This window comes from Panthera onca, chromosome C2, assembly GCF_046562875.1.
Source record: "Panthera onca isolate mPanOnc1 chromosome C2, mPanOnc1 haplotype 2, whole genome shotgun sequence".
Lineage (NCBI taxonomy): Eukaryota > Metazoa > Chordata > Mammalia > Carnivora > Felidae > Panthera > Panthera onca.
Window position 1 is genome coordinate 83,498,024 of NC_138347.1, and position 23,567 is coordinate 83,521,590.

At 39.1% G+C, this 23,567-nt stretch overlaps 1 protein-coding gene across 3 annotated transcripts in view; it reads right to left on the minus strand.

Moving 5' to 3' along the window:
• YEATS2 (YEATS domain containing 2) overlaps positions 1–23,567 on the minus strand; it is a 112,709-nt gene that overhangs the window by 17,359 nt on the left and 71,783 nt on the right. For all 3 annotated transcript variants that reach the window (XM_078453176.2, XM_078453177.2, XM_078453178.2), the window contains exons 16-22: positions 20,476–20,734; positions 17,551–17,712; positions 15,226–15,398; positions 14,287–14,445; positions 10,760–10,936; positions 7,644–7,827; positions 177–305 (exon numbers count right to left, since the gene is read on the minus strand). In XM_078453176.2, the coding sequence (XP_078309302.1) occupies positions 177–305; positions 7,644–7,827; positions 10,760–10,936; positions 14,287–14,445; positions 15,226–15,398; positions 17,551–17,712; positions 20,476–20,734 (1,243 nt within the window). The remainder of the gene's footprint in view (positions 1–176; positions 306–7,643; positions 7,828–10,759; positions 10,937–14,286; positions 14,446–15,225; positions 15,399–17,550; positions 17,713–20,475; positions 20,735–23,567) is intronic.

Below are 23,567 nucleotides of genomic sequence, written 5' to 3' on the forward strand. Positions count from 1 at the left end.
TTATTTAGAAGCCGATGGGTCATCTGGGGTTTATGGTGTCCCAGAGTTCAAAATGCCAAGGACAACTCTGATGGCTAAAGGGAAGACCAAATGGGGAGGGGAGCCTGGGAACCACCCCCCAGACGCCCCTGCCAACAGTCCTGGTGGCAGCCGAAACCCGTGGGTGAAGGACTTACCTTTATTCACAGGCATCAGTATGGTCTGTACACCTCCAGATGTATTTACACTGAGTGGCTTGAGCTGGCTGGGGATTGTCAGGACAGCCTGCTGGGGATTGGATTGGCTGGAGTGAATCTTTAGCAATCCTAAAATAAGTTGGAAGATAAGGCCAAGCTGAAGATCAGATGCTTTCTGAAAGTCCTGCCTTCTTCAGCATTCACCTTTCCTCACAGGAGGAAGTTCTTAGGACATCCACCCCTTCAGTAAACAGAGAGCTGGAAGCAATGGATGTGACAGATTTCACAATGAAAACAATGACGTGACAGTGAGGATTTATTTTTGCTCCGCAATCATGAAGTAACAGAAATTTTTGGAAAAGCAACACTAATCAACAAGAGAAAACATGAAAAAGTATTAAAAAAATTAAAATTAAAAAAAGAGAAAAAGTAGGGGCGCCTGCATGGCTCAGTTGGTTGGCCATCCAACTCTTCATTTCGGCTCACGTCATGATCTCACAGTTTGTGAGTTCAAGCCCCGCACTGGGCTCTGGTAGTATATAGCCTGCTGGGGATTCTCTCTTTCTTTCTCTCTTTCTTCCTCTTTCTTTCTTTCTTTCTCTTTCTCTCTCTCTCAAAATAAATAAATAAATAAAACAATAAAAAAGAGAAAAAAATCCCCGAAAGCCCAACCACAGAGAGAACAGTATTAACATTTTAAGACAGTTCTTTCCATGTTTGTTTTCTGTGACAATTTCTGTGTTTTGTACATAGCTGTGACAGGTACAAACTGAATATAAAATTCTGTCTTCTGATTTGGTTAACTGTCATTTTCTTACTTTAAAACCTTCTCTAGCTCCTGGCTGCCCAGAGAATGTTTCCAAAATTAGTTTCAAAGTATTCAGAGTCCATTTTAAGCTCATCCCAGTTTATCTGCATCCCCTTCACACCATCCTTATAGATCAAATACTCCTATCTGTGTACTCACCATACCTTCTAATTTCCTACTTGTGTGCAGTTCTCATCTTTCAAACATCAAACATTCTCCACCTATTATTATTATTTTTAAGTAAACTCTACCCCCAATGTGGGGCTCAAACTCACAACTCCAAGATCAAGAGTCGCATGCTCTACCAACTGAGCCAGCCAGGTGCCCCTCCACCTGTCATTTTAGAAAGGGTCACCCTCTTCCACTTTCCTTTTAGGCTAAACTTCCATATTCCCATTTCCACTATTCAACTATTGGAGGCATTCAGAGGCCGGTAAAAACAATAGGCAGTTACTGTGAGACAGCACAAAAGACACAACACAAACACATGCTGTCACACACTTAAAAACAGCAATAGGAAAAAAAACAGCTTAGAGGCTAAAGATACTTTAAGACATTGGAAAGCAGAGGGTATGTATGTGTAAAAGGAAAATAATAATCTTAAAACCTTTCTGAAAAAAAGCCTTATAAAAATCTTTCTTTGGAACAGATGAATGTCAAATCAGATTGTAAGTTGTTTTTGTTTTTTTTTTTTAATGTTTATTTATTTTTAAGAGCGAGAGGGAGGGAGAGCACACACACAAGGAGGGGAGGAACAGAGAGAGAGGGAGACAGGGAATCTCAAGCAGGCTCCATGCTGTCAGCATAAAGCCTGACGCAGGGCTCCATCCCACCAACTGTGAGATCATGCCCTGAGCCCAAATTGGACATTTAACTGAGCCACCCAGGTGCCCCTAGGTAGTAAGTTCATACCGAGATGTACCCTCAAAAGGAACAACAAGTGATGTACAAAAACAGACACTTAGATCAGTGGAACAGAATAGACAACCCAGAAATGGACCCACAAATGTATGGCCAACTAATCTTTGACAAAGCAGGAAAAGACTATCCAATGGAATAAAGACAGTCTCTTCAGCAAGTGGTGCTGGGAAAACTGGACAGCGACATGCAGAAGAACAAACCTGGACCACTTTCTTACACCGTACACAAAAATAAACTACAAATGGATGAAAGACTAAATGTAAGACAGGAAGCCATCAAAATCCTCGAGGAGAAAGCAGGCAAAAACCTCTTTGACCTCGGCTGCAACAACTTCGTACTCAACACGTTTCTGGAAGCAAGGGAAATAAGAACAAAAATGAACTACTGGGACCTCATCAAAATAAAAAGCTTCTGGGGCGCCTGGGTGGCGCAGTCGGTTAAGCGTCCGACTTCAGCCAGGTCACGATCTCACGGTCCGTGAGTTCGAGCCCCGCGTCAGGCTCTGGGCTGATGGCTCGGAGCCTGGAGCCTGTTTCCGATTCTGTGTCTCCCTCTCTCTCTGCCCCTCCCCCGTTCATGCTCTGTCTCTCTCTGTCCCAAAAATAAAAAAAAAAAAAAAAAAAAAAAGTTGAAAAAAAAAAAAATAAAAAAAAAAAATAAAAAGCTTCTTCTGCACAGTGAAGGAAACAATCAGCAAAACTAAAAGGCAACTGATGGAATAGGAGAAATTATTTGCAAACGACATATCAGATAAAGGATTAGTATCAAAATCTATAAAGAACTTATCAAACTCAACACCCAAAAACCAAATAATCCAGTGAAGAAATGGGCTAAAGACATGAATTGACACTTCTCCAAGAAGACATCCAGATGGCCAACATATGAAAAAATGTTCAACATCACTCATCATCAGGGAAATACAAATCAAAACCACAATGAGATACCACCTCACACCTGTCAGAATGGATAACATTAACAACTCAGGCAACAACAGATGTTGGCGAGGATGTGGAGAAAAAGGATCTCTTTTGCACTGCTGGTGGGAATGCAAACTGGTACAGACACTCTGGAAAACAGTATGGAGGTTCCTCAAAAAATCAGAAATAGAACTACCTTAGGACCGAGCAATTACACTACCAGGTATTTACCAAAGGGATATAGGTATGCTGTTTCAAAGGGGCACATGCACCCCAATGTTTACAGCAGAACTATCAACAATACCCAAAGTATGGAAAGAGCCCCCAAAACCATCGATGGATGAATGGATAAAGATGTGGTATATGGAGTATTACTCGGCAGTCAAAAATGAAATCTTACTATTTGCAACTATGTGGATGGAACTAGAGGATATTATGCTAAGCAAAATTAGTCAGAGAAAGACAAATATCATATGACTTCATTCATATGAGGACTTTAAGATACAGAACAGATGAACATAAGGGAAGGAAAGCAAAAATAATATAAAAACAAGGAGGGGGAAAAAACATAAGAGACTCTTAAATACAGAGAACAGAGGGTTGCTGGAGGGGTTGAGGAAGGGGGGATGGGCTAAATGGGTAAAGGCATTAAGGAATCTACTCCTGAAATCATTGTTGCACTATATGCTAACTTGGATATAAATTAAAAAATAAACTATTTAAAAAAAACAAACTATTAAAAAAAAGGACAATGACTCGATTTTTCATATTTTTCAAATTCTTATTTTTATCAAAATATTACATGCTTATCAGTTGAAAAGTAAAAAAAGTGCTGAAAAGGCTTTTAATTAAATATAGTCATCCTTTCCTCCACCTTCCTATCCTCATGTAGTTCCCTAGCAGTATCCACTTTCAACCGTTTTGGCCCTGTTTTTTAATATATATGTTGGCATTTTATTTATTTATTTATTTATTTATTTATTTATTTATTTATTTATTTATTTTTAATGTTTTTTATTTTTGCAAGAGACAGAATGTGAGTGGGTTGGGGCAGAAAGAGAGGGAGGCACAGAATCTTAAGCAGGCTCCAGGCTCTGAGCTGCCAGCACAGAGCCTGACACGGGACTTGAACTCACAAGCTGTGAGATCATGGCCTGAGCCAAAGTCGGACGCTCAACTGACTGAGCCACCCAGGTGCCCCTATATCTCAGTATTTTTAAAAGAAAATGTATACTACAGGCCTTGACTAATTTTGATGTAACATTTTGATGTTACACATTGACTTATTATTAGTGTAGATCTGGGCATTTTAAGGCACTTATAACCTTCTCTTTCCCTGTCCACCAAGAACTGTTCTCTACTGATTCAAAGAATACCATACAACGATTCCATTTTGTTCTCTGGTGTTAACATTTACTCCTTTTTCAGTTGCTTGGCTCTCCTTCAAAATCTTACTAAGTCTTCCCACTTCCCTCAAAAATGCCATAAGCTGCTCCTTTACATAATTCTCCCTGCAGTCAAATCTCTCTTATGGTTCCATTTTTATAAAAGGTATCTTTTCTGAAGAGCTCTGATCTGCTCCACTCTGTTTCCTAGGCCTGCTGCACAGCTGTCATACTGCAAACATTCTTCACCATTACCCTGGGACTTCCCTTTACCTTCCTTCTATATCGGACCCTGTTTCTTCTTCTAAGTCTACACCTCTTCGCTCTGATAAAAAACATGTATTTTAGTAATGTCTTGAGACAGGGCACATAGGAAATACATTTAGAACTGTGCCTGTCAGAAAATATTTCTGCCCTCACTCTCCATAACAATCTGCCTGACTACAGAATTCTCAACTGAAAATAATTGTCCCCTAGAATTCTGAAAAGCAGTATCACAACTTCCAGTACTGCTGAGAAGCCCAATGATAATGTAATTTCTGAGTTTTTCTACTTCTCCTTCTGACAACTTGTAAGACTTTCACCTTGTCCCTGGTGTTCTGATTTTGTGAACAAACTGTGCCTCTGTGTGAAGCACCTTTCATTCATTGTGTTGGACACTGTCTTTTGAACTTGGGAGTTTGTTCTTTTCAATTCTGAGATAAACTGTTTCATTTCTTGGATCATTTTCTTCCCACTATTTCCTGTTTTCTTTCTGGAACTCCTTTTAGTCTGATGTTGCCAGGACTCCTGACACATCACCGAATTTTCTTTCTTAGTGTCCACTTTTTGGTCTGTTCTCTGCTTCTATCTTGTGTCCCCCAGTTTAGTCTAAATGCTGCAGCCAGTGATTCTATTGAAAGGTAAGGCAGATAATGTTACTCCTTAGTTTAAAACCCTCCAATGGCTTCCCTTGGTGTAAAAGTCAAAGTTCTTAAGATCTTTTTATTTAAAAAAAATTTTTTTTTAATGTTTAATTTTAGAGAGAGAGAGAGCACACTAGTAAGGGAGAGGGGCAGAGGGATGGAGAGACAGAGAGATTGAGAACCTTAAACAGGCTCCAATGCTTAGCCCGGAGCCTGACACAGGGCTCGATCCCATGACCCTGGGATCATGACCTGAGCTGAAATCAAGTGCAGACACTCAACTGACTGAGCCACCCAGACTCCCCTGAAAGTCAAAGTTCTTAAAATGACCTACACAGTCCTAATAATGACCTTGTTCAGAACAGTCCATAATGTACACAAAAAATTGAACTAAAAAATTAATAATTATACCTCAGTTATATAAAGAGAGTCAACACCCACACAAAAAATTAATGAGCAGCAGAAAATAGTTTGATTACTTTATGAAAACATTATATACAGCAAATTTCATCAGCAGCATCCCAGGATATAAGAACTTAAAGCAGGAAGATTTCATTTATTTCATGTAAAATACTTAATTAGAAAATGGGAGGGCATTTATTTCTCATAATAGCAACCCTCTATTTCTGTAATTTCTACTCCGGGCTTAACATGGTGCCTGCGAACATTCTATGAGCAAAGAACAGCACTCCCTGTACTAGAACTTCGTCAATGGTAACTGGCAGGTAGGTGGAAGTCATGGGAAACTCTACCAGCTTTAATCTTTTGGTCTTGAACTAGTCAAAAAACAAAAGGACACAGGGGCTTGGTTTGGAGTTGTGTGTGGAATGTAGTAATAACAGCTATAAGAACAACATCCACAATCTTTTATCCAAGGGTACTAAGGTTATGTGTGTGCATGCATGTATTAATATGTGTGTGTGTGTGTGTGTGTGTGTGTGTAACATATATCTCAGCAACAGTTTTTTCTGTCAGTGCAACCTGATAAGCTTTTATCAATCTACAACAAGGCAATACAAAAACTAAGAGTGTTTGGAAACTTCTGTAACATTGTGACATTGTTGTTGACATTTTTAAAAATAATTTTTTCAAAAAGTTTATTTGAGAGAGAGAGAGAGTAAGAGAGAGAGACAGCGCAAGTGGAGGGAGGGGCAGACAGAGGAGGAAAGAGAGAGAATCCCAAGCAAGCTCTGTTCTGCCAGCTCAGAGCCCAATGTGGGTCTCAAACCCACAAAACTGCAAGATCATGACCTGAGCTGAAACCAAGAGTGGGACGCTTAACTAATGTCACCCACGCACCCCTGCTGACGTTCTTACAGTATTTTACAGAAGTATCTGTCTGTATTAGATTGTAGAAAAACAAACAGAAAAACTGATCTTTCAAGTTTGAGAAGCAATGCTGTATATTATATCAGTCCCCTGGCATGTGGGGCCACACAGTGTCATCCAAGCACCTTAGTATTTTTGTGGCAAAACACAAATTTTCATTTTAAGTCGTACAAATAGCCTGTCAATGAAGGTCAGATTTCACACTAAAATTAGTTATGCAAACAAAGAAACAAAAAAACACCTTTGGTTTTCACAGCTTTTCAGATCTTAAAATTAAAAGGAATGTGGACTACACAACATTAAACACGCTAATAGCGGCCATTATTTATATAACAGCTACTACATGTCAGACAGCATTCTAACCATTTACATATTAACTCATTTCATTCTCTCAACTGTATGAGGTAGGTATTAGTATCAACCTGATTTTCAGCCAAGGAAAATGAAGCAAGTTATTTTAACTAAGGCAACCTGGCTCCAGGATTTATGCTGCAAGTTAACCAAAGAAGTAAAAGACACACTCTTCTGGGACCATTTAGTGCTGGCACAAAAAATATACACCTTACCAGGCCTCATACACATCACTCTAACACTACCCAGTATAATAACTAATGTTAAAAATCGTGACTTGGAGTCATCAAGGGTAATTTATATACTTTGTTTATGAAAGCAAAGAGTATGGATAATGTTTTGTAACATGTTCCATTCAAAACTGATGATGAAACAAAAAAAAGATAATGTTACTTTAAGGAGAGTAAACTCTCAGTTCTCCACAAAATTACATTATGAAAGCAGCTAAAATACTCCAGAGTTCCAGATGGCTAAAGTTTTATTATATCACTTAAAAATTATTATTCAATCCATGAAACCAGCTCAGACTTAAAAATCCACATGTAGATTTTATTTTATTATTATTATGTTTTTTAAGTAGGCTTCATGCCCAGTGTGGAGCCCAATGTGGGATTGAACTCACGACCCTAAGATCAAGACCTGAGCTGAGATCAAGAGTCCAATGCTTAACCGAATGAGCCACTCAGGCGCCCCATTTGTGTAGATTTTAAAGAAAAATAAATTACCTGAAAAGCAGCTATGTGGAAAATGTTGCTGGGTTAATTTTTTTTAACTTATACAAAATACTGCTTAAGACCAAAATATTCTAGCGCAAAGAAGGGAGAGAGAAAAAATATTATGATACAACTGACCTGATACGGTGGCTTTTCCAGAGATTGTGTTTGGTGTGGGCACCAGGGACGTGGCACTGATGACAGAGGGAGCAGCAGGCTTGCAGGTTCCCACGGGGGCCTGGCTCACACACACTGGCTGCTGCCCAGAAGTTTTCATTACAGGGCCTACAGCAGATGATGAACTGGGAACTGCTCCTTCTGACTGCTCACACACAGGGCGGAAAATAATAGAAATTAAGAAGAAAGCAATGTAACTTACTCAGAACAGTAACTGGCAGATAGCATACTCAATACATGTTATCTATTAGCTATTGTATTACCTACCTATTAAATACCATGCATTTAAAAAGAGCGCCTCTCTAGTTTAGTGTTTCCTAAACTTTTAAAGATTTCACAGACCAGGCAAAGTTAAAAAATTATAAAACAAGGAGGCATCATTGTGTTATCACATTAAAAAACAAAAAACAAAACAAAAAAAAAACCTCACCACCTACTACATCACTTTATAAAAGGATATTTCAATACCAAATAAAGGAGGACATAATCTCAGAATATAAAAGTGGAATAAAATGAGCGTTATTAAAAACTCACTATAATGTTTGTCACATTCATTCAACCAACATCTACTTCATGGCAGGCACAGTGTTAAATCCTAAAGCCCAGAGAGAAAAGCCCTCAAGGAAAACAGGTTGACTGACGAATGGTATAGTAGGCATAGGTACAAGGCACCATTAAAACTGAGAGGAAAAGAGATGCTGGGTGGCTCAGTTGGTTAAGAGTCCAACTCTTGATTTTGGCTCAAGTCATGCATGATCTCATGGTTCGTGAGAGCAAGTCCTGCATTGGGCTCTGCGCTGATAGTATGGAACCTGCTTGGGATTCTCTCTCCCTCTCTCTCTGCTCCTCCCTTGCCCATGCTCTCTCTCTCTCAGAATAAATAAGTATGCTTTAAAAAAAAACAGAGGAAAATTACTATTTCTGCCTAGGGATGGGGAGAGGAGAGTATTGGGAAAAGCTTCATGTACAAAAATGGCACTTTAGGGGGATCTTCAAGATTCAAGACAGGAAAAGGGGGAAATGAATGTTTCTTAGCAGAAGATAGTAGGTAGAAAGAGAGGCATGAAAGAACATGGTTATGTTCATGGGACTACATGCAAAGTAGAGTGATAACAGGCATGAGAGGTAGTAGTTGTAGGAGATGAACCTTAAAAAGCAAGCAAAATCAGCTTCAAAAAAAGTCCCTGGGGTGCCAAGACAATTCAAAAGGGAAACAGACTTTAAATGTTGGTAGGCCAATTGACTGTCTACATGCAAAAGAATGAAGTTTGGCCCTTACCTCACACCATATAAAGATTAACTCCAAATGGATCACAGACCTATACATGAGCTAAAATTATAAAACTCTTAGATGAAAATGTTGGCTTAAATTTTATGATTTTGGATTTGGCAATAGTTTCTTAGCTATGATACCAAAAGCATAAGCAATAAAAGAAATACACTGAACTTTATCAAAATTAAAAAGTTTTGTGGTTCACAGAGTATCATCAAGGAAGTGGTAAGATGGACCACAGAGTGGTAGAAAATTTTTGTAAATCTGGTAAGAGACTTGTATCTAGAATAATAATGGCAAAGAATCTGAATAGACATTTCTCCAAAGAAGATACACAAATGGACAATAAGTACATTAAAAGATGCTATCATTAGCTATCAGAGAAATGCAACTCAAAGCCACAATGATTACCATTTCACACCCACTAGAATGGATACAACAACAAAAAAGGAAAAGAACAAGTGTCAACAAGGATGTAGAAAAACGGGAGCCCTCATACATTGCTGGTAGGAGTCTAAAATGGTGTAGCTGCCTGAGAAAACTGGCAGCTTCTCATAGTGTTAAACACAGTTTATGATATGATCCAGCATTTCCTTCCTACAATTAGCCAGAAAAACCAAAAACCTATCATTACACAAAAACTTGAACATAAATGTTCATAGTAGCATTACTGATTATAAGTAAAAGGTAGAAACCACCCAAATGTCCTTCAACTAATAAATACATAAACAAGGGGCGCCTGGGCGGCTCAGTCAGTTAAGCATCCGACTTTAGTTCAGGTCATGATCTCACAGTTCGTGAGTTCGAGCCCCACATCAGGCTCTGTGCTGAAAGCTTGGAGCCTGGAGCCTGCTTCAGATTCTGTGTTTCCCTCTCTCACGGCCCCTCCCCTGCTCACACTCTCTTTCTGTCTCTCAAAAATAAATAAACAATTAAAAAATAAATAAATGTGTAAACAAAATGTGGTATGGCCATAAAACTGGATATCGACTATTCAGGTATAAAAAAATACTGATACATGCTACAACCTGGATGAACCTTGAAAATACTGTTAAGAGAAAGAAGCCAGACATGAAGAGTAGTTGCCTAGTACTGGGGGTAGGAGGGACTGCTATTGGGTATGGAGTTTCTTTTAGGAATGTTAAAAAAATGTTCTAAAATAGAAAGTGGTGATGGTTGCAAAACCTTGAGAATATAATAAAAACCACAGAACTGTATGCTTTAAAATGGTAAATTTTATAGCATATGAATTATATTTCAATTTTTTTATTGATTTTTAATTTTTTTAATTTTTAATTTTTTTTAAAGTTTGAGAGAGAGATGAGGAGGGCAGGAGGAGAGAGAGAGGGAGAGAGAATCCCAAGCAGGCACTGTCAGCACAGAGCCCAACATGGGGCTTGATCTCATGAACCCCGAGATCATGCCCTGAGCTACAATCAAGAGTTGGACACTTAACCGACTGAGCCACCCAGGTGCCCCTCCAATTAAAAAAAAATTTTTTTTAACATTTATTTATTATTGAGAGACAGAGGAGGAGCAGAGAGAGGAGGAGACACAGAATCTGAAGCAGGCTGCAGGCTCTGAGCTGTCAGCACAGAGCTCGACATGGGGCTGGAACCCACAAACCATGAGATCCGGACCTGAGCCGAAGTCAGATGCTTAACCAACTGAGCCACCCAGGCGCACCCCACTCCAATTTTTTTTTTTTTTTTTTTAAATAGAATATGGCCCACTGACATACCTGCTAAATACCTTAATACTTTTATGTTTCATTATGGTTTTCTACTGTTGTGCTAATTCTCACCGGCTGTGCAGGACCGTTTGCTGAGAGGGTCACAGCTGGGGAAGTGGCGGTTGTGATAACCCCTCCTGCCACTCTCAGCATTGTGGTTCCAGGCTTTGAGAGTTGTGAAGTGGCTGGTACAGACTTCAGTGTGCTATCAGATATTTTCATTAGTGATGCCTGTCCCCCAGGGGCTGCCTGCAGAAACAAAATCAGTTGAAGTAATAATGTTGCCTTGGTTTATAGGCATAATTTATTCCTTACATACACAGGCCCCAAGAATTAAAGCACATCCAAGAAAGTCTTGCTAATCAAAAACATAGGAGGTGTTTGTGCACCTTTCCAATAAACACTCAAGTTTATGACATTTTACATACAAATGTTCCTTTACCTCTAATGTAGAACAAGTGAATGAATGCACTTACAAGTCACTATTTGGCAATAGTGACTTCAAAGATACTAGGTCATTTGTTATCAAAATAATGGAGCCTAAAATGCTCTTAAATATATGTGTAATCTTTAAACATGAAAATCTAAACAATATGGGCCAGATTTAAATGGGTAAGTTAAGTGCTCTAGGCTAGTACCTTAGCATTTTATTATTGCTCAACAAATGTAGTACCATTAACAAATTATAGTTTTAGTGGGTTAAATTAAGGCTCAGCAAACGTTTCCTGTAAATGGCATTAAGCATTTATAGCACTGAAGGCCATATGGTCCTTGTTTCAACTCCTCAACTCTACTGTTACACGGGTGTGGCTGTGTTCCAGTAAAATATTATTCATAAAAATAGGAAGCCTTGGGCACAGTTCACTGACCCGTGGCCTAAATGACTGCTTACTGCCCAAAATTAATACACCCCACAAACAGATACCATTTATCAGTCCCTAGAACTGTGTGTCAGTAATGGCAAAAACACTTTCATGTATTTTATGTCAATGAATCTTTTCATAAACTTTATAGGGTAGATTTTAGTCCCATTTTACAGATGAAGAACTTAAGCTCAGTAATTTTACCAGGGTCATACAGTTAGTAACTGGAAGCGCCATGATTAGAATGCAGAAGTAGTAGCCATTGGAGCCTGATACATACAAAAATCTTAGCCATACAAAAATGGCTAAAATTAAAAAGGATGACAGTCTCCCATATTGGTGAGAATGAACAGCAACTGTAACTCTCTCACATTACTTATGGGAGAGTCAAATGGTACAACCACTCTGCAAACCATTTGTCAGTTTCTTATAAACTTTATTTTTTAAAAAAATTTTAATGTTTTATTTATTTTTGAGAGAGTCAGAGTGTGAGTAGGGGAGGGGCAGAGAGAGACGGAGACACAGAATCCGAAGCAGGCTCCAGGTTCCGAGCTGCCAGCACACAGCCTGACTCAGGGCTCGAACTCACAGACTGCGAGATCATGACCTGAGCTGAAGTCGGACAATTAACCGACTGAGCCACCCAGGCACCACCTTATAACTTTCTTATTAACATATACTTACCCTAGGACCTAGCTATTTTACAGTACAAAACATCTATACAAGAATGTTCATAATAGTATAGTTCATTTAAAAAAAAAAAATAAATAAAAAAAGAGGGTATGTTTTAGAGTGACAAATGTTTTGTAACTTGACTGGGATAGTGCTTGCATGAGTTTGTACACTGGTCAACACTCATTGAGCAGTACACATATGGTCTATGCATTATTTTATGTAAATAATACCTTATTAAAAAGCAACAGGTGCGCCTGGGTGGCTCAGTCAGTTAAGCTCGACTCTTGACTTTGGCTCAGGTCATCAATTCACAGTTTGTGAGATTGAGCCCCACGTCAGGCTCTGTGCTGATAGCATGGAATCTGCTTGGGATTCTCTTTCTGCCCCTCCCCCACTCATTCTCACCACCCCCCCAAATAAATATACTTAAAAAAAGAAAAAAAGCAACAGTAATTGTTCTGCAGTGGTAGAACAGGAAGAAAGTCACTCCACTAGCTGCAACATAAGCAGGTAGGAAGAAATAAGCTAAGATTTTAAAGAACTGCCTGAAGAATTTTAGGGCCTCATATCTGTTTAAAATACTAAGTGCATCTGACCAAAGGGAAATTAGTACTCAAAGAAATGAAACAGTACTAATATGAAAAATATATGATGGAGAAAAAATTCCTTTTTTACAGATATAACCTACCAAACCTTCCTCAAGGTAAAACAAATAACCTGAATAGTTCTGTATCTACTAAATAAATTGAAATTGTAGTTAAAAACCTTCCCAATCAGGAAAACTTGAGGTCATTATGGCTTCACTGGTGTATTCTAGTTAAAGAAAAAAATAATACCAATTCTACATAAAATTTTTTACACAAAAAGTGAACGAGAGAAAAGTTTTTGTTTTTTGTTTTTAAGAGGGAAAAGTTTCTAACTCATTCACTTATGTGATATCAAAACCAGACAGGAATTACAAAGAAAACCACTGACCAATAACCCTTACAAAAACTCTAAACAAAATTTTATCAAATGAAACCCAGCAATACATTAAAAGAGGATAACATGTCACAAACAAGTGGGGCTTATTCCAGGAATGCAGGGCTGGTTTAACACTTAAAAAAAATTTTTTTAATGTTTTTTAAGTAATCTCTACCCCTCAACATGGGGCTTGAACGCATGACCACAAGATCAAGAACACACGCTCCACCAACAGAGCCACCAGGTGCCCTCTTATGATCTTCTTAGTAACATTTTTTCTCTAGCTTACTGTAAGAATACAATATATAATACATATGACATACAAAATGTGTGCTAGTCAACTATGTTATTGGTAAGGCTATTAATAGTTAAGTTTGGGGGGAGTCAAAAGTCATATGAGGATTCTCCACTGTGAGAGAGGTTGGCACCCCTGACCCACCCCCTGTTGTGCAAGGATCAACTGTACATGGATACTGTGGATGGCATCACCTACTACACTATTCAGAATCTCCCACACGAAGTTCCTCCAGAGACATTTTAGAATGAAGTATCAAGAAAACCTGTTTCTTCTAAGGAAATATGTAGGTATTGTTTTGCCTCTCACAAACTGAATTTTATAACTGATCATGCTTCTGATTTGCTTTGGCAAATTTTATTAATTATATAGGACATAGCTGTTTGCATATCTAATAACTCTGGCCTTATCTTCTCATTCTACTTGTATTTTCCCAAATTTCAAGATTTTATTCTTATTTTTCTATACTGTTTTATTATCATTTTCTTTTTTTTTCTTAATGTTTATTTTTTGAGAGAGACAGAGTGCAAGCAAGGGAGGGGCAGAGAGAGAAAGAGAGACACAGAATCCAAAGCAGGCTCTAGGATCTGAGCTGTCAGCACAGAGCCCGACATGGGGCTCAAACCCACAAGCTGGAGATCATGACCTGAGCCAAAGTCAGATGCCTAACTGATTGAGCCACTCAGGCGCCCCTTACTATTCATTTTCTTGGGCAACCTTAATTTCTCTGTGGAAAAGGATAAGCTGTAAAAGTTTTAATAAATGCCATAACCACCTTGTATTTGGGGTATGTGTGTATTTACCTGGGTAAACAAAGTGGTTTTTTGTCCAGAGATGACTTTTAATGTTTGTTGCCCTTGTGCAGAAGATGTGCTGACTCCCAGCGTTCCTTGGACCACTGACCCAGTAGTCAGCTGTTTTCCAGATGTCTGGGGTGATGGCTGACCAACTAAAAATGTGCCCTAGAAACAAATAAAGACCTACTCAGTAATTATTAAGTTCAAATGACTTGTCCTGACCCTTTAAATCACAAGGTCCCATGTTACAAGCTACAATGTCCCCCTTGAATTCTCCAACTCAGCCAAAATAATTGTAAGGAACAGCTCTGCTCTCAGGGTCCCTCCCAAAAGCTCTCCCCACTTTTAGAACTCTGCACAGTAGCTGTGGAGCAGGCTGCTTAAAAACTCAAGTTTTACAACCGAGTCTTTAAATCTGGATTTAATTTTCAAGATTCATAACTATCCATCCTTAGTAAGAACATTGAGAACAAAAATTCTTAAAGAGGAGTCAAGACTTTAGCAATGAGGGGAAAGAAAGTTGAAACTTGTTCCTAATCATGAATCCAACCTAACTCCAAATACCTTAACTTGATAGTACCTCTTTGGTTACTCCCTTCCAAGAGAAAATTTTCAACTGCACATGAACACTACTCACTAACTCATGGATTTGGAAGGCAAAAGCATAGGAAAAATCTTTCTTTGAGTCAGAAAGATCTGGGTTTAAATCCAAATTCTATCATTGGCTTAGCAGAGACATCTTGGGAAAGTTACTTAAGTCTATCTGAATGTCTAGGACCTCTTGTCTCAACATAAAACAAGCCCAAAATAATATAGATTCATAACATAGCTAAAATGTTAGTATTGACTCCTGATCCCAGAGATGTAAAGATAAATCCACTATAATTAAAGGCAGTTATTAAGGAACCAAAGGATTTAAAAGACACCAGTCACAAACGATCAGACCTGAGGCGTTTGCTTTAGGATATAAGATGTGTAAGTCAGGTGCTGGGATATCCCTCCAGGGCCTGCAGGGCTCTGAGTTCCTCCTGTTCCTCCTCCTCCACCTCCGCTGCCACTGCCGCTGCCACCGCTGCCTCCGCCACTACCACTGCCCGCAGCTGAGCCAGACTGGAGGTCTGAAAATACAATGAAATGACAGCAACATCAGAAAAGGTATTAAGAGGCTTAACAGAAAGATAGATGAGCCCAGAGGGATGTTTCCCTTACAGCGACATTCCTTCCCTTTTCTATTTTCTCCTTTCTTTTCTGTAATGTATCTATTCTGTGACAAGAGTGAGAAGAACATCCTAGAACTGAAGACTGATCTACTTCCAACTGAAGGACAGTTGACTAGTTCAGCTCTCGGTACAATGAAGAACTTAACTTTAACAAGAGTTTTGACTTAGTGTGGGACATCAAGAAAGAGTGTGATAGTGACATTTTTAACCAAGTGCTGACTGGAACGTGCTCAGAGAAGTGCTTATAAACATTCTGGCATCGCATTTGATTTCAGTGAAACTGCTGGAATTTAGTGTAATTTTACAGTACCTTTTCTGTTGCCCTCTGCCCCAGAAAAAACTGATTTTCTTCACATTCATAATGACTCCAGGGCCCCATTTTTTTTTCCTTTTAAAATTCTACTTTAAAGCCTTTGAATTTTTTTTACTTCCCACTTGGTGACATAATATATACAAACTAAAACCTAAATAGCTCTCTGGGTGACTTGTGGAATACTCACATTGTCCTTTTCTTACATATCTTTTATATACTACAGCTTAAGTAGGAGGAAAAAATGCCAGGGTGAGAGAGCAGAAATCACCCATTATAGTTAGTAAACAAAATGGCGACTAGCTCACACACTACATTTTGGCAAGAGTGGCTAATTTTTAGTGAACCTATTATACCAATTATACTTGGGGAAGGGGGGTGCTTTTAAATCTTATTTAACATAATTTGTCAAACTGGCTTACATACAACACCCAGTGCTCATCCCAACAAGGACCCTCTTCAATGCCCATCACCCACTTTCCCCTCTTCCCTTGCACCATCAACCCTCAGTTTGTTCTCTGTATTTAAGAGTCTCTTATGGTTTGTCTCCCTCCTTGTTTGTTAACTATTTTTTTCCCCTTCCCTTCCTCCATGGTCTTCTGTTAAGTTTCTCAAGATCCACATATGAGCGAAAACATATGATATCTTTCTCTGACTTACTTCACTTAGCATAATACCCTCCAGTTCTATCCACAGTGCTGCAAATGGCATGATTTTATTCTTTCTCGTTGCCAAGTAGTATTCCGTTTTATATATAAACCACATCTTCTTTATCCATTCATCAGTTCATGGACATTTAGGCTCTTTCCATAATTTAGCTACTGTTGAAAGTGCTGCTATAAACATTGGGGTACAAGTGCCCCTATGCATCAGCACTCCCGTATCCCTTGGGTAAATTCCCAGCAGTGCTATTGCTGGGTCACAGGGTAGTTCTCTTTTTAATTTTTTGAGGAACCTCCACACTGTTTTCCAGAGCAGCTGCACCAGTGTGCATTCCCACCAACAGTGCAAGAGGGTTCCCGTTTTTCCACATCCTCGCCAGCATCTATAGTCTCCTGATTTGTTCACATTAGTCACTCTGACCGGTGTGAGGTTATACCAATTTTACTTCTGATTGAGAGGGAAATAATTCCCTTTACCCTTTCCTTTCCAACACCAAATTGTTTTCTCTGTATGTCAAAACAAAAGTTTGTCAATCTAGATAAACCACCTAATTTCCTTGGGGTTTTAAGGCTTGTACACTAAGGCTGACTCTCTATTTCTCTTTCCATCTCCAAACCTAGCAAACTTAACATGCACATCTAAATAATGGCAGGCAGACACACTTGATTCCACTCCTATTCCTATCCCCTCCAAAATAAATATAGGCTCTCAGCTAACTTCTCCACAGGTGTCACATTTCTAGACATCACTGAAAAGGAAGAACTCTTTTTTGTTTACAGTTCACATGGACAGGTTTCTCTCAACACACCTTCAGTAGCCATACCTCTCCAATGTATTTTGTACCTGATCCCAAACTCTAAGTAGATAAATGCAAAATAACAGTATCACCTCCTAGGACTACGATCGTTTAAGCCTACTTCTAGTTAAATTATATGCATGTTTTAAATCCATGTGGGCAAATACTACCATCATACAGAGCTATGGAAATACTTCCTGAAACAGGTAAGAGCTGCCCCTGGGTGGGTGAAATGAACATACCCAGAGGCCCAAGAACCAAAGATTTAATGATGGACTAACTAGCATTGTTGGTAGCTCGTAGGATGGCTCCTTGAGGGATCAGCAGCAGTTTTCCTTTTCCTGAAGGGTTCTTGCTGTTCGTTGTAAGGTAGAGTTTGGTGCCAGGAGGCAAATTTGCCAAGTTGGCCAGATTAGTGGCTGGTAGCTGTAATGTTGCCATTACTAAAATGGTAAAGGGGAAAAGGAAAAAAAAAAAAAAAAAAGAGGAAAAACAGTTATGATAAATTTGAACTGAGGTCAATGCTATCTCTAAAATTAAAACAACGTAGTAAGATACTTACTGAAAAACATACACAGTAAACTCTACAGTTTTCTTAAACACACAAGGTGGACAGTCTTAAATATCTTGCTACCTAAAAAATAATCTATATACTAGAAGAGCTTGCTGTAAACTAGAAAGGAATATTTGTACATAAATAGGATGACCATATGTCCCAGTTTTCCCAGAACAGTTCCAGTTTATACCTGTGTCCCAATGATTATTAATAGTAATTCTTGGGGCGCCTGGGTGGCTCAGTCAGTTAAGCCTCCGACTTTGGCTCAGGTCATGATCTCGCGGTCCGTGAGTTTGAGCCCCGCGTCGGGCTCTGTGCTGACAGCTGAGTCTGGAGCCTGTTTCAGATTCTGTGTCTCCCTCTCTCTCTGACCCTCCCCCACTCACACTCTGTTTCTGTCTCTCAAAAATGAATAAACGTTAAAAAAAAAAAATTAAGAAAAAAATAGTAACTCTTTTTACTCTCACAAGTACTATAGTTTAGACAATCAATGAAATAATCACCTTATTTATGGATGAATGTATATTTCCTCCCAATTGTTTAAAGCCCCTCCAATCAATTGCTAGTGATGAATGAATCTACTGATTTGAAACTAGACTTCTTATCTCTCTCACTTTCTAAGAACTAAGAAAATGCCACAGTTAACAACTGGCACATATACTATGAAACTATAATTCAGTCTTACCTATGTCAAAGAGCTTTCGCTTATCCCTTAGAATTTACTTCTCGATGCACAGGGCTGTAAACCTTTAAATGAGATTCTTAATTGGAGACTTACACATCAAAACTTCTGCAAATGCTCTGAATCCAAATCCCCACAAAATGAAGCATACAGAACCACGTGAGTCACCAGAGGCAAAGGACTCTCATGGCCTCCTCCAGCCTGCTGGACTAGTCTTCCTTCTCATTACTACTTCACTGTGCAAGGTTTGGGGAACCAAGAACCTAGAAGCTGCCCCAAAACATCAGGGACTGATATTAAAACTGAGTGCCATTATCTCTCCACTACTGCCAGAACTAATCCCACTTTACACCATATGCATCTCAGCAAACCTCTCTGGTCTGTCACCCATACCCGGAAGTCCAGCCCCAAACTGCTCTCCATTCCTGATCTGAGTCCACCTTCTCAGGCCCTCCTCCTCCACCAAGCCCCCAGGAATTCCTGCTGTGGTCAATTACACCCTTTAGAATCTCCACCTCTTTCAACCTTAATGTCTTTTTGTGTAACTAAACACTAAAAGTCCTCTGAAGATAGGACTTCTTCTGCAGCCCCTTAGCTAAAAGCTGGTTTTTTGTTTGTTTTTTAAATCTTACCTCAGTGTATGAGGGCCAGGACTAGAAGAGAAGCCTTTTTGCTCTCCAGTTTGGCTTTCAGACCATTACCACCCCTCATTCCAGAGGAAAAACCTGCTGGCTCCTGTTAGGATCATGCATGGCTCTACCACCTTACCCCTTGCTTTTCTACTCTCATTTACTGAACCCCTAGTCACTTCCCCTCACTTGCTAAAGACTGACTCCTGACTCAGTCTTGCTGTATGCCAACAACTGTCATCCTCAGTGACAGCACTGCAGATGACCTGTTTAATTCTCTGGCTTCTCAGGTACTTCATTTTCTAAACTCCCAAGATCATTTCTTCCAATCTATCTCAAGCACTCTTTTTTAAGGCCACAAATGGACTTTGTCATCACCAGCAATTCATCACCTCTGAAATCTTTATTTTGGACATCTACTACCTTCTTTTTCTTCTTTCTTATGAATCTTTTATATTTATTTTTTATATTTTTTCAAGTGTATTTATTTGGGGGGGGAAGGGGGGACAGGGAAAGAGAGAGAGAGAGGGAGACAGGGAGGGAGGGAGGGAGGGAGGGAGTAGAAGGGAGCAGGAGGGAGGGAGGGAGAGGGACAAGGAGAGAGAGAGAAAGAGAGAAAATCCCAAGCAGGCTCCACACTGTCAGGGCAGAACCTGCTTGAACTCACGAACTGTGAGATCATGACCTGAGCCAAAATCAAGGGTTGGTAGTGTAACCATCTGAGCCACCCAGGTGCCCCTATTTTATTTTGAATATATAAAGTTGGTTCTGGAATTGTTTTGGGTTTTTAAGATTTTATTTTTACATAATCTCTACACCGAACGTGGGACTCAAACTCACAACTCCGAGATCGAGTCACATGCTGTACCAACTGAGCCAGCCAAGCACCCCTATTATTTAGTTTTTAAGTTTTCTTTTTTTAATTTAATTTTTTTATTCAAGTACAATTAACATATAGCATGAGCTTCAGGTATACAATATAATGATACATCAGTATCTCAAAATGCTGCTGATAAATGACCATCCCAAGATTTTAAGTCTGAATACAACCCAAAGTGGAGATAAGGTCAAACAAAAATTATGTCAGACCAGAAAGCAGTTATCTAGAAAAACCCTCTATTTCTATTACTCTTGCTAAAACACACACACACACACCCCTCTTAAACTACTTACAGATCTCTACATAAAATGTTACATGAAGAAGATTAACATATTTTTATATACTCCTTATAGCACTAACCAACAGGTTTTCTTAGAACCAAACACTGAAAAAAATCACTAGCAAAGAACAGTTTAGAAAGAGCTGCTGCTGAAAGGGCCCCGCAACAGTATCAGTTACCTGAACCCTGGGATCCACTCTTCTGAGGGCCGGCGGCAGTGACCTGAGCCTTGGTTAAGGCTTGCACCGGCTGAGCAACAATGGTGCCTCCACCTCCGCTCACAATTGCTTTGGCAACTCCTTGGGTCACAACTTGCTTTGGACCAACAGCTTTGGCAACAGAAGAGCTGGCCTTGGCTACAAGGATTTGGCCGCCACTGATTGCTACAGCCTGTTTCACTGCTGAAGGTAAAGTGGACCCAACTGGCACCCCAACGACCTGTTGAAAATAGAGAAGAATCCAGCAGTGCTTCTTCTCAGTCCTTTCAAGGACTCTTCGAACAGAACAGTCACTCTCTTCTAGCAAAGAACAAAGCAAAGTCCTAGCTATGACTTTAATTTAATCCTCTAGGAATGATACCTATGATAGATGTGAAAACATTTCTCACATTTTGGATAGTATTACAATAAAAAGCTACAGTTTTTGTCTTAACCCCAGCAACTATCTAGAACTTATTTTATGTGTTTTTAATTAAAAAAAACTTAGAAAATACAAAAATACAAAGAAAAAATTTCTACTTTTCCAGATATAACCGATTTTAAAATTTTACTTATTTTTATTAATTTTTTTTTAACATTTATTTATTTTTGAGAGACAGAGAGAGATGGAGTATGAGCAGGGGAGGGGCAGAGAGAGTGGCTGACACAGAATCCAAAGCAGGCTCCAGGCTCTGAGCTGTTATGACAGCACAGAGCCCGATGCGGGGCTCAAATCCACAAACTGTGAGATCATAACCTGAACCAAAGTTGGACGCTTAACCAACTGGGCCACCCAGGCGCCCCATAAATTTTATTTATTTATTTATTTAATTTTATTTTTAATTTTTTTTAATGTTTATTTATTTTTGAGACAGAGAGAGACACAGCATGAGCAGGGAAGGGGCAGAGATAGAGGGAGACACAGAATGTGACGCAGGCTCCAGGCTCTGAGCCGTCAGCACAGAGCCTGATGCGGGGCTCGAACTCACGAACTGTGAGATCATGACCTGAGCCGAAGTCGGATGCTCAACCAACTGAGCCACCCAGGCGCCCCAATTTTATTTATTTTTAAAGTAAACTCTACCCCCAACATGGGGCTCAAAATCATCACCCCAAAACCAAGAGTTGCATGTTCTATCAACTAAGCCAGGCAGATGCCCCAGAAATAACCTCTTGATATTTTTAATGTATTTGCTTCCAACTCTTTTTAATATACATTTTAAAAGATTTTTTAAATATTTATTTATTTTTGAGAGAGACAGAGCATAAGCAGAGGAGGGGCAGAGGGAAAGGGAGACACAGACTCTGAAGCAGGCTCCAGGCTCTGAGCAGTTATGACAGCACAGAGCCCAATGCAGGGCTTAAATTCACAGACCATGACATCATGACCTGAGCCTAAGTCGGACACTTAATCAACTGAGCCACCCAGGTGCCCCTTCTTCCAACTGATTTTTAAGAAAAGTCATCTTTTTCTAAATACTTCCAATTTTTCATTTCCTTAAAGGTCAACATTTGGTTAAAAGGTCTAAGCAAGAATATTTTTTTAAAAGACCCAATACCCAAATTATGAAAGTTGAAAATATCTGGTTCTGAAAATATTATAAAGTGAACTCTTTCAAGTAAGAAAATACTACAGAACTCTTCAGACAAAGTCAATAGAGGATGTTAAATTACAAGAAACAATTCAATTAATGGTAAATTGGGGCAGGGTTTCCACTTCCCAGTTCTTTATTTCATAAAAAAGAACTTCTCACCAGGAACTATTGCAAAGAGTCTTTTACAAGATTAAAAGAATACCCAAAGACCTGCTCTCTAAAAGTGAAAATGAGAAAGCATAAGCACTTCTCACCCATCAGATTGGAGTCAAAAACTTTAAACTCTGATAACACCAAGAAGTGGCTAAAGGGTCTGGGGAAATAGGAACATCTATCTGTTCCCTGATGAAAGAAAAGTAAGTTTGTACAGCCACTCCAGAGAGGTACTGGCATATCCACTAAAATTGAAAATTCAGGGGCGCCTGGGTGGCTCAGTCGGTTAAGCGTCCGACTTCAGCTCAGGTCACGATCTCACGGTCCGTGAGTTCGAGCCCCGCGTCGGGCTCTGGGCTGATGGCTCAGAGCCTGGAGCCTGCTTCCGATTCTGTGTCTCCCTCTCTCTCTGCCCCTCCCCCGTTCATGCTCTGTCTCTCTCTGTCTCAAAAATAAATAAACGTTAAAAAATAAAAATTTTAAAAAAATTAAAAAAAAAAAAAAAAAGAAAATTCACATACTCCATGTTGTAACAATTCTACTTTTAGAAATATATCCTAGAGAAATCTTAGACATGTGCTCAAGGGAACATAATGTCCAAGATAGCATTATTTATAATTACAAAAAACTGTCAACAAACTTAATACCTATAACATGTAGCAACATACTTAATGTCTACAGGTAGAGTAATGGATAAATTGTGGTATAAGACAGACAATGGAATAGCATACGCTAGAACTACATGTATCAGCATCAACAGACTGACAGTACAAATCCTGAATGGAAGGGGAGCTGAAGAAAAACAGAATATATATATATAAAAATATATTTTACGTAAATCTTCAAAATATACAACATTACATGTTATTTATGGCTATGGATTTATGCAATACAAAGTATGAACTCGAAAGCTACACATTCACATTCAGATAGTGTTGCTCTGGGGAAGAACAAAGTGGACTTCAACTCTGTCATGTTTTACTAGGAGAAAATATGAGATGAAATAAATATGAACGTGTTAATTTGGGGTGGAGGATACATGGGTATTGATTATATCATTGTATTTTACTGAAATTTTAGCATCTTTTTTCAACTAAAAACAACAGGATTACCTAAGATAAATGATAAACATGCAACTGATGAATGAAACTCTTAAGTTAAATAATTAATAAATCATACATGGTTTCTTTTCAAAGAATGTGAATACAGTAAAACACACTGGCCACATGCTTGGACAATATGACTGATGTGAAGAAAACGGTCCCCTAATCAAGTGTTATAAATCACCGTGTAACAAAGAACAAAGAGTACGGGACTTTATAAGCA